The sequence below is a fragment of the Mytilus trossulus genome, chromosome 14 (assembly GCF_036588685.1).
Source record: "Mytilus trossulus isolate FHL-02 chromosome 14, PNRI_Mtr1.1.1.hap1, whole genome shotgun sequence".
Lineage (NCBI taxonomy): Eukaryota > Metazoa > Mollusca > Bivalvia > Mytilida > Mytilidae > Mytilus > Mytilus trossulus.
In genome coordinates, this window is record NC_086386.1 from 37,449,893 (window position 1) to 37,464,772 (window position 14,880).

Consider the following 14,880-nt stretch of genomic DNA (forward strand, 5'->3'; position numbering starts at 1 on the left):
ATGTTAACAATTTCGATGCATAAGAGTAAAAGTATTTTTACCACTGAAATTAAAACAATAATAAAAGTTATCACATATACAGTGCTACCTCACAAACCTTATAAACAGAAAGTATATTATATATATAATTTGGTAGAATCAAGTACACTACAACCTCACAATTCCGTAAAGACGTTGGATACGGTTGCACTGTTAACTAGTTATGCCGAATACAATGCACTTTTAAAATCTGTCTCATTTCCATGACCGTTAGATACCTTCTGCTGACTGAAATGAACTTGAAGTAATATTTATGCTCGAGATTTTTTTAATTTTTTTTTAAATTCAACAAAACAAGTTGTCTGATGCATTGTTTAATGTTCTTCTTTATAAGGTTTACATTGTTTACCATTGATTGGGTTCCAAATGGGAACATAAATGACTCCCTCCTTCTCAGATTCATGTTTTTCTATGATTATTGGATATCAACCATATTTTGTCTACATGAAATAGTGTCACTGCTCTTTGCTATTGTCACCCGCCGTATAATTTATAATGTGGTTTTAATGAAAAGGGAAATGTGGATCATTATATATGTCAATGTAAGACATGAACCCAACAAAAAAAAACACAACATAAAACACCCATGGAGCGAACAACATATGTCTTCAACAATAGTCCGACGTAAACAATATACCAACATCTCAGTTGCTTCGAGCACAAAAAAAGTTTGATAATGATTTGCAGAGATTTTATGTACGAAATGTAAAAAATGAAAAAAATCTAGCAAAGTATTTTCTTTAGCTAGGTAAAAGTCGTTGTGGGGAAAATAAAAAAAATGTCGATAAAAAAATTATTTAGTTTTTTTTTATTATTGAGCTACAATATTAAAATACGTATTATAATTCACCGCATTAAATCCATCAACCAGGAAATATCTTAATAATTCCTACTGAATATTTAAGGATGTAATTTTAATCTGTATGAATCGTATCCTATTTGTTTGTCTTGTTCTCTAATCCCTTGTTTTCATACACACTTTTCATTATTTACATGGTATAGTTTTATTTGAAATGGAAGCCGAAGAAGAAATTGATATTCTTCATTGTGGAATATGCAATAATTGGCTTGAAAATCCGCGATATTTAACTTGTCTTCATTCATTTTGCGAAAATTGTCTTGAAGACTGGATTGCAAAAACTGTAAAACCAAATGATAATGGAATTGAATGTAAAATATGTAAACTGTTTACATCTGTTAGTGTGGAGGACAAGTTTGATCCTAAGACATGGAAAGATCATATGCCTAGAAACAATTTTATATCCAGTTTAGTTGAGCGTGAAAAAGTAACAGTAACTAACGAAACAGAAAATTTCTGCAGGCCATGTTTTGATTCTGAGTCTGTTAAAGTCTCGGCCACACACTGGTGTCAGCAATGTAGCGGACTGCTTTGTGCCACTTGTGCTAACTTTCATAAAAAGGTAATTATCTACTTTATGATATTAGAAAGCCTCAACGGTTCTTTCATATTTTTTTCGGCCAGAGGTCCTCAAAGGGAAGGTCAAACGTGAAGCAGTAAGCGGCCTCACAGAGGAGATCAAAAGCGAAGCATTGTCCCAAAGGGAGGTTAAACGTCCGGCATTGTCTCACTGGGAATACAAAACATTATTTAGAGAGATGTGTTGAGAGCTCAATTTACACAAAACCTATGTTTGAAATCCATGAAAAGGCGGGCGTTCTAAATCAAATTGTTGTTTAATATCCCGGATTTAAATTCATTTTTCATGTTATACTGTTATATAGAAAGTGTTATAATCATTGATGAGAATATTGACTATTCTCCACGCAGGAACCAAATGAGGTAATCTATATATGTAAGCAACTATGGGTTCTGCCTATGACATGAGTAAAATACATATACCGTATGGCTATTAAAAACACCGAACTAACAAAATATGAATAGATATGAGAAGATGTGTTATGAGTGCCAATGAGACAACAATCCATCAAAGTCACAATTTGTAAAAGTAAACCATTATAGGCCAAAGCAAGTTCTTCAATACAGAGCCTAAACTCTCACTAAACAACAAGCTGTAAAGGGCCCAAAAAAATGACTAGTGTAAAACCATTAAAACGGGAAAATCAGCTGTCTAATCTATATATATATATATATATATAAAAAAAAAAGAGAAACGAAGAACCACATCAACAAACGACAACCGCTGAACATCAGTTCCTGATTCTGGACAGGTCAAACAAATCGGCAGCGAGTTTAAACATTTTGATAGGTACCAACCTTCACCCTTACCTACATCAATTTAATAGCGTAACATCACAACATAGAAAGACACAATATTGTCTTATCAATTGATATCAACATTCCTTCATCAATGGCAGTTCCTTTATATGAACATCAAGACACAAATGGCAGTCGTATTTAGAAAAAAAACATCGGAATACACATATACATATGGAACATCCGTTGGCTGTTGCTTGACCGGATGAGTCTCCCGTTGTTAAGTTTGAAATTGACATTTGTTAATACTCCACATATACACCTTTCAGTTAATAATAATGAATGGTCGGCATGGAGGCTGGAGATAAAATAAGGTGTCTAGGTATCAATGCACCTCTTTAACATATAATTGAATGTCTTTAATCTATAAAATTGTTGCTTCGTGTTATTTATCATTTCACTCAGTCTATTCGTCCGTCCAGCCATTCAAGATATATCAAATGTCAACAATACTCTTAAAAATTACAAGTTGTGTCTAACAAAAGTATCATGTTTTAGGGAGCAACCATTTAACTTCAAAAAAGGGGAGGTTACGGTTTTGTTGAGTTAGATTGTTATGTTTTTGTGTAAACATTTTTATTGAAGTTTTTCGACGCTACAAAACAAATATGTTTTTCTTCAAATTTACCTCTTAGACTATTAGATAAGGGAAACCCTAGATTCAGATAATTTTGTCATCTGCGCTACCACAATATTTTTTGTGGGGATCATCATTTTTTTTTAGGAACAAACTATAACTCCATTTTTGATATTAAATGGTCGTTCCGTTAATGGAAGTATGCAACACAAAGCAATGATACATGCCTTTATTTTGAAATGCAATTGTTCTACGCTGAATATATAATATTTTTATTTTATAGGTAAAGAATCTTGCAAGTCATAAGCTGCACAGTGTGGAGGAAATTAAAGAACATCCAGAGATAATATCAAGGGCGTTCGAACTGTGTGAAACTCATCCAGAAGAAAAGATCGAAACTTACTGTTATTCGCATGACGAGCCATGCTGTGTACGATGTGAGGTACATAAACACCGACACTGCGACGACGTTATTCCAATCGACAAATGGGTCAGAGAGACACAAAATGCACAAGAACCATCTGAACTTCTCCAAGAACTCGATAGAAGAACAGAGCAGGAAAATTCGAAACAACTCGATGTTGTAAAATGCTTAGCTTTGAACGACGAGATTACTAAAATACGAGCCAAAATTGATAAGCATCTGAATAAGATAGAAAAACAATTGCGAGACGAAATTACAATGTTTATGGAAACAACTGAGAACGACAAAAACAAAGAAAACTCCCCTATTCGATTTTGTAAGACGTATTTACAAAAACTGATTAAAAGCGGTACATCAGTACAATTATTGACCAGTATGAAGCGAATTCGTATATTGTTAGCCAAAACAGAAAAAGGAAATGATAAAGAACCAGAGATCATTTACATTAAATTTGATGAACATTTGAAAGGTATTACAAAAGAAATCCGGTCGTTTGGTCATCTCGTCTCTGATAAAAAGAAACTAAGAAATGGCAGTGAAATCTCTTTGAATATACCGGTTACAAATAATGATGAAAAAAGACCCCCAATGAAAACTGCTGCAAAAAGTGAAATGAATGTACCAGAACGTATTTCTCCTGCAGTGTCACCAAAGCCTGCAAGACGAAAGGAGCAGAACGATAAACCGAAAGCAAAGCACCGAAAGAGTAAAACTGGCGAGGATTCTCCAAGGTCTGATAGAAAAAGCGTCAAGCGCGAAAAAAAGAAAGGGCCTCCTCCTCCCAAAAGAGGACAATCTGTAAAAGCTATCGATAATATTGCAGAAATTGAGAGAAAACTGAAACTCTTTGTCGATAAACATATTTCTAGTGTGGACTTTGAAAAGAAAAAACGTGAACACATCTATAGCTATGCAGATGATGACGAGGTATTTGGGGTAGAAGATCAGTATGCCAAGGTGGACAAACACGGCGAACAAAACAGAGCTGAAGATACAAACAAAAACAACAAATCACATCAACAACAATCAAACGATTCAAATGATGTTGTAAAAACGAGGCATAAAAGAACGGAAACAGTAAAGAAAAAAACTGATCCTTTGGACCCAGAAAAGGAAAAACTAAATGCGCTGATATCGAGCTATCTGCGCAAGAAGGAGCCTGCTAGTAACTCCCTATCCAACACCAAAAGTTTCTACTTTTCAACACCAGATATTCCTACAATAATTAAAGAAGATGACAATTCAAGTACAAACCAACTGAACCGTTCTGACGGACGTGGGTCTCGAACACGAAGGAAAAGTCTTCAGGCTGCAATGAACGATGAAGTAATGGAGGACCCCGACTATGATCAGATAGACTATGACAGTCCCTTTCTTGATCCCACATATATACCAATGAATTCTCCTGGAAAAAAGAACAAAGAAAAAGCAAAAAAGGAATTGGCCTTTGTAGAAACAACCAAAGCTGCAGATAGCACTGTAAAAGACAGTGATGTATCGAGTTTAAATGTTCCAATCGCTGAATTTGAGGTTTATAGACCCGAATCACAACTGAAAGCAACGGAAACTAACGCCAGCAAAAAGAAAGAGGCGGAGAAAAATAAAAACGCAAATAAAAAGAACTTTTTTGATAAGGCAAAAGAAAAGTTAAGGTTTCATAAAAAGAACGGAAAGTTTGACGTCGAACAGTCAACGAAAGACAAAATATTTGAAAACGACCCTATGAATGACCCAATATATGCAGGAACGGTAAGAAAAGCGGCACATGAGATAACGCCCAAAAGGAGAAAATCTAGTCCATACGAGCAAAATTTCGAAATTATATATCAGGGATACAAAGATACATTAAAAGATAGAGACGAAAATCCATATGAAACAAGTTTTCAATTGATGAGTAAAGATAAACAAAAGGAACAAAATGAGATTAAAGAAAAGTCTGGGATCGAGAAGAAAAGGAACGATGAAAACAATGCTAATAGCGAGACTGAAGAGATCCAAGTGAAATATTTTGAAATACTGGACGAACAGACAATACCGTTGACGCCACCAGACGAAAACATAAATAGTGGAGAAAAACAAGCACACAAGGCTGCAAGTGAGGGAAAACGGCAAGTCCAAATGATAGGCATAAAACTACCACAAGTGCCAAGTAGAGAAGGAAAGCGACTACCGGCGACTCCTCCTGCAGAAAATCAAACTTTAGTGATTCCGTCTGGAGAAATGCAAAAACCAGAGCCTCCGCCTGTAGGAGAAAAACGCCCACCAATGCCTAAAGGTATGATACCTGGTATGTCGGTCGCATTTCTAGGTGAACTACAGAATCGTCTGAAAACAAACCAACCTGACAAGGACAACCTTGGTTTGAAACACACAGAGGATACCGATAACCATGGACATACACTAAACATAGATGGAATACAGACAAAGGGGAGTCCATCGGCTAGTCCAAAACCGCGAAAACGACCAGTCGGTGTACCGAAAGTTGAAAGTACAGGAAATACACAAAAGGAAATAGAACAGTCTCAGAGCGAACAGAAAATGGTTCCGTATGAGGCAAGATCGAGAAACGACTTTAATGTCCAAAGTGGAGATACTTTTATATCTGGCGGGGTGTTCAATAGCAAAGGTAAAATTCTCTTGATAGACAGAAATGAAAAGAAACTTTATATTTTTACGTGTGCTGCAGAATGTGAAGATGTGCTCGACTTCAAAGAAAAACCTTTCGATATTACTGTTATAAATGAGAACGTTGTTGCCGTCACTTTTCCAGATGCCAAATCCGTTAGTCTAGTGGACATGATAGAAATGAAGACAATTAAATCCCTCCCGGTCAACGAATGTTGCTTTGGAATCACATACCAAATCAAAGATTTAATCATCCGCTGCAGCGAAAGCATCATAATAATGAACTTGAATGGAATAGTCATGCGCACTATACGTGTTCAGACTGATTTCGCAGGGTACCTGACCTGTCATGAGGACAGAATTTACTACACACACAAGTCTTCCCTAATTTGCATTGATAAAACAGGGAACCAGATTTTCACTTTTGAAGACCCGGCACTAGAACGAGCAGAGGGATTAGCCACTGATTTTGAAGGAAATGTATATGTAGCTGGCATTGATTCAAACAATGTCTGGCAGATTTCTGGAACGGATGGGAAACAAAACCGGAAAATTATAAATGTGCTCATCTCACCGAAAGCTATAGCATTTAATGAAACTCTGAACCGATTCTTGGTGGCCTACGACAAGACAAACGTTATAATTTATGACTTACACTCATCATTTGGGTCTTTGATTTAATCTGAGACTACTATAACATGTTATACATGTACGCAATTTAATATTTATTGGTCACTTTTATATCTAGTAATTATAAAGTTGAAGACAATGATATTTGTATTTTTTCATAATTTTCATTATATACAAACCTGATTATGAAGTCGCACAAAGCATTACTGTCCAACTTCTTGTTTCACTTGCACTTAATTTTAAAACTCCGTATCACTAAAATTGAGAATGGAAATGGGGAATGTGTCAAAGAGACAACAACCCGACCAAAGAGCAGACAACAGCCGAAAGCCACCAATGGGTCTTCAACACAGAAATGAACTCCCTTCAGACTATTTATTTCAATCGAACAACGGCAAGCAAGCGAACATGCTCGTACATCGATTTACCGAATTCTGCTGTTTAATAATTCCAGTGGTAAACATGTTTTCATTCGCCAATATGCAATAGGCCTTTTATTCGGTTTACTTTTTTTGAGATCACGTTGTTAGAATTTTGCATCTTTTAAATAAGTCTTTTAAAAGTTTAAGATGTCAACAATGAGCGAAAAGCTACATCGTCTTTTCCGTTTTAAAGGGTCTCTATCAACCTGCTAAATTAAACCAAGATAAAAGAGAAAACTATTACAGCCTGGAATATGCAAAAATCAGATTGTTTGTGTTTCTGTTTTTTAAACGCAAACAGATTTCTCATTTTCAAAGCCAAGTGGAACAAAATTAACGATGCAATCAAACAAAAGCTGCTATCACAAAGAGCTTAAGTCCATATACGTGTATTCTATGAAGGTTTTACAATAAAATTCCAAAAAAATCACATTCTAAATTATCCGTGTAAATGTCAGATGGACCCTGCTAGACAGACAATTTCGGGACCTTTTATAGCTGACTATACGGTATGGGCTTTGCCCATTGTTGAAGGACGAGGCCCGTACGGTGACCTATAATTGTATATTTCTGTGTCGTTTTGGTCTCTTTTGAAGAGTTGTCTCATTTGCAATCATATACACCTTACAATCATACCATACAGCAAATATTGTCAACCTAGCTATTCCTTCTGGTATCAGAGACTGTGAAAAATTGAACATTGACTAATCGGAACCATGAAATTGAGGTCAAGCTCAGATGAACTATGACAGACAACAGGATCACCATGCAATCTTTCAAAAATAGTTGACACATTTCTTATAGAATCCTAAAAGCAAACATAAAACCTTACCATATAATTATATTAGATGTATGTTTCATTATAATACGTTATTCTGATTGGCTAACTGCACATCACGTGTTATTCCTAAAGCAATTGCATTACACAGTAAAACTTATCATTCATGATAACATGAGGGCCGACAATAAAGTGCACAGGTGAATTAAATAAAAAAATGATAAAATTCGTGTTTTCATGATCCTAGATTAAAAAATGTAATTTTAAGTATTGAATGCTTCTTTTTGTAACTTCATATGGTTGCAAAAGCGTTGACCGTGCGCACATTTTTAGGGTGAAGCGCGGAATACAAAATATACTTCGGTCAACGCTTTAACACCCTAACGAAGTTTCAAAAAGAAGAATTCAATTCTTAAATAACCTTATAACTGATTATTGAACCATGAAAATAATGTCATGGTCAAATGATCACTATCTGACAGACAGACATTATTCTATACATCAAATATAGTTCACCTATTGCTAAAAATAGCGGGAAAATAGACCAACAACATAGAATAATCATTGAACAATGAAAACGTTACGAGATCAATTTCAGATGAAACCTGCAGCCAGACATGTACATGTTACATTCATTCCATCAGGGACTTTATATTAACTTTATAGAAAGTCACTGATTCCATACACCAAAAGTAAAATATTGCTTCATACAGTATCTGATATACAGAATTGGCCACGCTAAAGTAGCCTTGATCATCAAATCTATGAAATGAGGTCGAAGTAGAGTGAAACCTGTCCGACGGACTTGTAGATCGTGGCCTGGCAAGGGAACTTCCAAATTTGGTGACGTTGTTGAAATTATCTACCACATCGAAACTTGAGACAAAGGATATAACAGATGCAGTTAGGTCTGCCTCATATCTTGATTTACATTAACAATGAGGGTCAGTTGAAAACAAAAGAGATGATTTCATCTTTCCAAATGTGAACTTTCTATTTCCTTGTAGCGATATTCCAGCAGCTACTACATACGGAGTGTATATCTCCCATTTGATACGATATTCCTTAGTATTTCCTGTCATTATTTCCTTGATAGGGTTGCTGCTTACAACGAAGCTATTAAACCAAGAGTTCAAAATGGTTAAGTTGCAATCCTTTTCCCCAATGAGACCTACCAAATTAAAGTTGTTACCGGCTTTGTTCTAACACGAGCAACGGGAAGGGAGCAACATGTGGAGCAAAATCTGCTTACTAAAACTAAAGACTAAGCAACATGAAACCCAATGAAAATCGAGGGTCATCTCAGGTCTGCTCCGGAAAGGTAAGCAGATGCTGCTCCACATGTGTCAACTTCGTGTTGCTCATGTTTATAGTACAAACCCAGTTTTGCTGCTTTTATTCATTTTAATCAATTCTAATTGGGTTATTTTTATTGTTTTTATCAAAATTAAAAAAAGTTTTTGTTTTTTGTTTTTATCATCATTTGTTTTTATCCAAATTTTAATTGGGGATGCTTTTAACCAAATTTTAATTGGGGATGCTTTTATCCAAATTTTGAAAGGGAATTTTTTATTGTTTTTACTCAATTTTAATTAGTTATGTTTTACTGTTTTATCAAATTATAAATGGGGACGTTTTAGTGTTTTTATCCTAATCAGGATTTACTGTTTTTATCAAAATTTGAATTAGGGAAGTTTTATTCAAATTTTTAAAGTGGGGGATGTTTTAATACTTTTTTTCAAATCTTAAAAGAGGATATTTTACTGTTTATCAAATTTAAAATTTAAATGATTTACTTTTTTTTTTAACTTTGCTGTACTATGTCATGTCAAAGTCAAACCAGATACTTTAAATCTGGTACTCTCAAAGGAAGAGGCAGATGTCTTACTGTGACCATTGGTATTGGTGAATTAGCACCTCTAAGTTTAGATAGCAGACAGGCTCAGTCAAGTATTTTTTTTTACTGAAATAGTTATCTCCTATTATTTGGTTTAGTTGAAAAATTGTTTCTAAAAGCTAAAATATTTGGTATTTGTTTTAACATTTTGGCTTATGCAATAAATCCCCACGTTTTCTTATATTAATAAAGAGTTTAATCAGTAACTTGCAAGTTTGCCTACAAGCTCCCAGCACAAAACATAGGTTGGCTCAGCCGTTATTTATTTAATCAATGCAGGTAAAATAGATTTATTCTTTAATGGAAGATGTTTTAGATTCCCTAAAACACACATGGCCCGAGAACACAGTTATTTTGTAGTGCATTTCTTTTAGACAATAAATTCAAATTAAAAAAATCGCACCTGCTCTTTCTCAAAAAGATTTTTACACTGTAGTGTTCTACCAGTGAGACAAATAATATCAAAATTATAGAAACTTCTACCAGCTCTAACTCAAAATATTGACAATTCTGTGTTAAGGGGTTGTAAAATTCAGTTTGACAGCTTCAGACGTGATAAAATTTGACCTTTTGGAACTGGACCAAATCACTACTTTACATAAAGATTCAGCACCCAATTTTTTAAACATGTAATTACATCCCCCTACTTAATATTTCGTGCATTTAATATCAAGAAATAACTTGGGGAAAGTGTATCAAATAAAACATGCAAGTTATACACTGTTTACACTAGGGACTATACTCGTAGACAACGAAAACCAAAGGACGATAACTGTGTCCTTGGACCTAATAGGACAGAAAGACTTGACCAATCTTTATAAAACTTTGCATAACCTAAGTTATGGCATTTGTGAGATAGCTTGCCAAGTTTCATGGCCATATGGCATATATTAGAGAAACTAGGGTCATTTTAATATAGACATTTGGATGTTTATTTTTGACGTGTAAATTAAATATCTTCAACTGTCAAGATTTTGGCCTAAAAATTTGAAATTTTGCAAAAATTTGCTTTTTAAATGCTCTTGAATATCAAATATTAAGTATTAAAAGCATCTGAACACTCATTTTATTTACCAGATGTGTTGTAATTATTCCAAAGTTAAATTTATATGAGCCTATGCCTGAAAATAGAGATTTTCCAATTTAGGGAGGCCTTAAATATGCATTTTTCTCAGCCAATTTGAAGTTTTTAAAGCCTAAATTATTCTTTCATATATATTAAATGTACTTTAAATGTATAGAAAAGTTACAAAAAGCATACCACATGAGTATAAAATGGTATTTGGCCATGTAGTACTGAGAATTATTTAGAGTCGATTTAGGCGGTTGCCCATATTGACATATAAAAATGCACACAGAAGCTATAAGAAATAAAAATGTGTTACTTTTTGCTCATTTCTATGCTAAGGTATTATGCTACAAGAAGTGTAATTGCAAAAGGACTCTTGCATTTAAATTTTTTGAAAGACAATATGGTCTGATGGTCAGTTTTTTCACTTTTCAATGGAAAACTTGCATTTAGTTTTAGTCTCAATAGGCATAAATTAGGACCACTTACTATCATACAGAGAAAAAAATGGTAGCCTATGAAAGGAGTAAGGTGTACTGAATATAGTAAAGTGCTTTTTTTACAGATTTAGTGAAATATTTGTGATGGACTACAGATTTGATGTACAAAGCTCTTCACATTTTACATTCATCTGTTAGGCTGTTCGACCATGGCCATGAATACAAAATATCTGCACTTTTTTTCTGTGATAATCTACTTTTCTCTATATCCAGAGTTCACAAATGGTTAATTTAATTTGAATTAATCATAGAAACACAAATATCAGGAACAGAAAAGCTGTCAAATAGAAAGTCAGCATGCCTCTTAGGCATAAAATGTAAACTGCTTTAAAATGCTTATTATAGCCGTATAATGCCAAAATGGCACATTTTAACAGAATTTCTGTAAATCCTTTACTTTGATTGAGTTTGACAAATTGAAACCAGCAAATCATTCAGGAAAGTTGCCAAAGTACAGAATCTAGATTTCAGGAATCCATCTCTTAGGCCCGAGAACACAGTTATTTCGTAGTGCATTTCTTTTAGACAATAAATTCAAATTAAAAAAATCGCACCTGCTCTTTCTCAAAAAGATTTTTACAGTGTAGTGTACTACCAGTGAGACAAATAATATCAAAATAATAGAAACTTCTACCAGTTCTAACTCAAAATATTGACAATTCTGTGTTAAGGGGGTGTAAAATTCAGTTTGACAGCTTCAGACGTGATAAAATTTGACCTTTTGGAACTGGACCAAATCACTACTTTACATAAAGATTCAGGACCCAAATTTTTTTTTTGTAATTAAATCCCCCTACTTAATATTTCATGCATTTAATATCAAGAAATAACTTGGGGAAAGTGTATCAAATAAAACATGCAAGTTATACACTGTTTACACTAGGGACTATACTCGTAGACAACGAAAACCAAAGGATGATAAGTGTGTCCTTGGACCACATATATAGAATGTGGAATGCTTACCAATGAGATAACTCACCACCAGACACAAAATGATGTACATGTTGTTTGCTCTTTGGTCGGGTTGTTGTCGCTTTGACACATTCCACATTTCCTTTCTCAATTTTATTTATAGGTACAACCTTCAACAATAAGCAAATTCCATACTGCCTTGCAAGCTATGAAAGGCCCAAAAGGCAATTGTAAAACATTCCAAACAAGAAAACAAAATGGCCTGACTTATGTACAAAACAATAAATGAAAAAAAGCACCAAATATATTATACAGTAACAAACAACTACCAGTGTGTGTTACAGACTCCAGACACAGAATAGGCACACAGGCAAATACATGATTACGCTTTTAAAAAAAAAATTAATTTCAAAGTTAGATAATAGCAACTACTAGAAAGAAAAGAAGATCATGCATGATTCAAAATTTTATTGCTATATAGAAAAATATATTTTTAACAATTTAATATAACAGCATAAATTATACATATATCTCAGTAAATATCTGATTAGAAATATACATTTAAATCACACACTACAAAGTCTCCTCAACCTATCACAACTGGACAAAAATCTCATTCTTAGAAATTTTTTCCATGCATATATGTATAGGAAAGTTTTCCATGCATATAGTCTAGTCAATCTAGAATAAATTTTACCCTAACCTTTTAAGTTATTGCAACAGAAGATTTTTAAGTTTTGACATTCACCATTATACCACAAATATACACAGAAAAAGTCCCATACATTTTACTTGAGGAAAACTAAAAAAATCAAGATTTAAAATTTCTATGGAGAGTTGCATTGTCAAAGGGAGATAGCTCTGCAAAAACGGCAGAAATATCATAAAAAATTGATACAAAATCATAACTTTACCGCTTCTATTTGACAGAATGTATTGATTTTTGATATTTCAGCTGTCTTTAGAGTATAAAACAAAAGCTTTTCAGGTGTTTTCATACCTTTTTTCAAGCTACAATCTAGATTTGGTAACTCATTAGTTGACCATTTATTGAATTTTTCAACATGTCAAGGTAAAGAATCTAAAATTTAATAAAAATAATTAAGCATATATTATTTTTTTTGTGGTTTAAAGTTTCTTTTAACAAAGAAGATGTTGAACAAATATATCATATACAGATATAAACAATACCAAATTATCTCATTATTTTTTGAAAATGATCACAAAGCCACAAATGCGCAATTTCAAATGCAAAAAAAATACCCTTAACACTATGGTTTTGTATATTTTATTGGCAAAAGATCATATAATATCGTCAAATACGAACTTATAACCCCATCAAGGTTACATACTTTACATAAATTTTAAGAAAATCAACAAAAAAACTTACCCAAAAAGACTCAATTTTGCAGAGTTATCTCCCCTTCCAATTTTAATTTCCATAGGAAAATGCAAGTTAGATTTTATGGGACTTTTATATTTAGCAAATTAATGCTATAGATTAGAACTAAAAAATTTTCTGTTGCAATTAGTTTGAGGTTAAAACTTAGTTTGACTGGACTAATATATGTATCAGACTATTACCAAAATAAAACAATGTAATGTATGGAACGCCACGACTGCCTTATGTTCACAGCATTATATGAAGTGATCACAGCATTATATGTAGTGCTCACAACATTATATGAAGTGATCACAGCATTATATGCAGTGCTCACAGCATTATATTAAGCTTTATGTCTAATGTTTTATGTCTATTAAGGTAGATACATGGTATACCCGCATATGCCGCCATCTTGGATTGTATAATCACAGTAAAAAATCGGTCTAGTTATTTGACTAAATCTGCAAATTTGGAGACAGATTTGCAATTTAAAGGTTAGACTGTTTGATAATATAAAGAAAAGTTGGTAATTTATTTTATAATTCAAAACATTAAAACAAATATATTTGTTTTTGCTTTTAGAATCATTTCTTTCAAATGAGTCATGTAAGGGAAGATAACTCTTTTAGTAAAATATTTATACTAGACTAATAGGGAAATTTTTTCATTTTACTTGTAGCAAGAAAACAATTTCGGTGACACCATTTTTTCTTTTTATTTTTGTAAACTATAGTACAAAACCTATCTTTTCACAATTTATTTAAAAATTCTATCTCATAGATTTTTTTTTATTCACACAAATGTGTTTTTCCATTAACAATCTAACCAAATTTAGGCAATTTTCAACGACACATAGCTTGAAAAATAGCACGGTGACCCATACTTTTTATTACATTTCTGAAAAAATCATACTCAAATCTTCATTTTGGCTAAGTATAAGAAAATTCTGTCTCAAAAAAGATTTACTTATGATCTACCTTATACGTTTGTTGTTGTATGATGAGATTGATGTATGATGAGATTTATGAATGATGAGATTATTCGGTAAACTTCGTTTTTTAGCGGAGATTACCGAATCCATAATTGGTAAATAACGGTAATGCCCAGCAAACAAATTTAAAAAGTTATTAAAATCATGTTATCATAAGGTAGCATACAATATTTAAAACTGATTGAAATAAGTAAGGAAAAGATGAAACTGAGAGGTGAATGATTGAAGAAGTTCTGTTCGTTGTAAGAAATACGAATGGCAAAATGTAAGTTAAATAATAAAAAGTTTATTTAATGAAATATCGAAGGAAAATTTGTATGATATATTCTCGAGTTCATTTCCTACTGAAGAAATTTAGCAAGGTGCCACTTTATAGTCCGTACACAGTTTTAAAAA

General features: G+C 33.2%; 1 protein-coding gene across 1 annotated transcript; it reads left to right on the top strand.

Moving 5' to 3' along the window:
* The first annotated feature begins 1,025 nt into the window (after nucleotides 1-1,025).
* LOC134696315 (uncharacterized) lies at nucleotides 1,026-6,656 on the top strand. Its single transcript, XM_063558039.1, has 2 exons — nucleotides 1,026-1,460; nucleotides 3,136-6,656. Exons 1-2 carry the CDS (start codon nucleotides 1,053-1,055, stop codon nucleotides 6,580-6,582), a joined length of 3,855 nt encoding a protein of 1,284 aa, XP_063414109.1. The 5' UTR covers nucleotides 1,026-1,052; the 3' UTR covers nucleotides 6,583-6,656.
* The last annotated feature ends 8,224 nt before the right edge of the window (nucleotides 6,657-14,880 follow it).

Bases quoted from the DNA above. Each gene is read 5' to 3' on its own strand.
- LOC134696315 (XM_063558039.1), top strand. From the start codon at position 1,053: ATGGAAGCCGAAGAAGAAATTGATATTCTTCATTGTGGAATATGCAAT. The intron at 1,461-3,135 runs GTAATTATCTAC...TTTATTTTATAG, and splicing joins GTGCTAACTTTCATAAAAAG to GTAAAGAATCTTGCAAGTCA.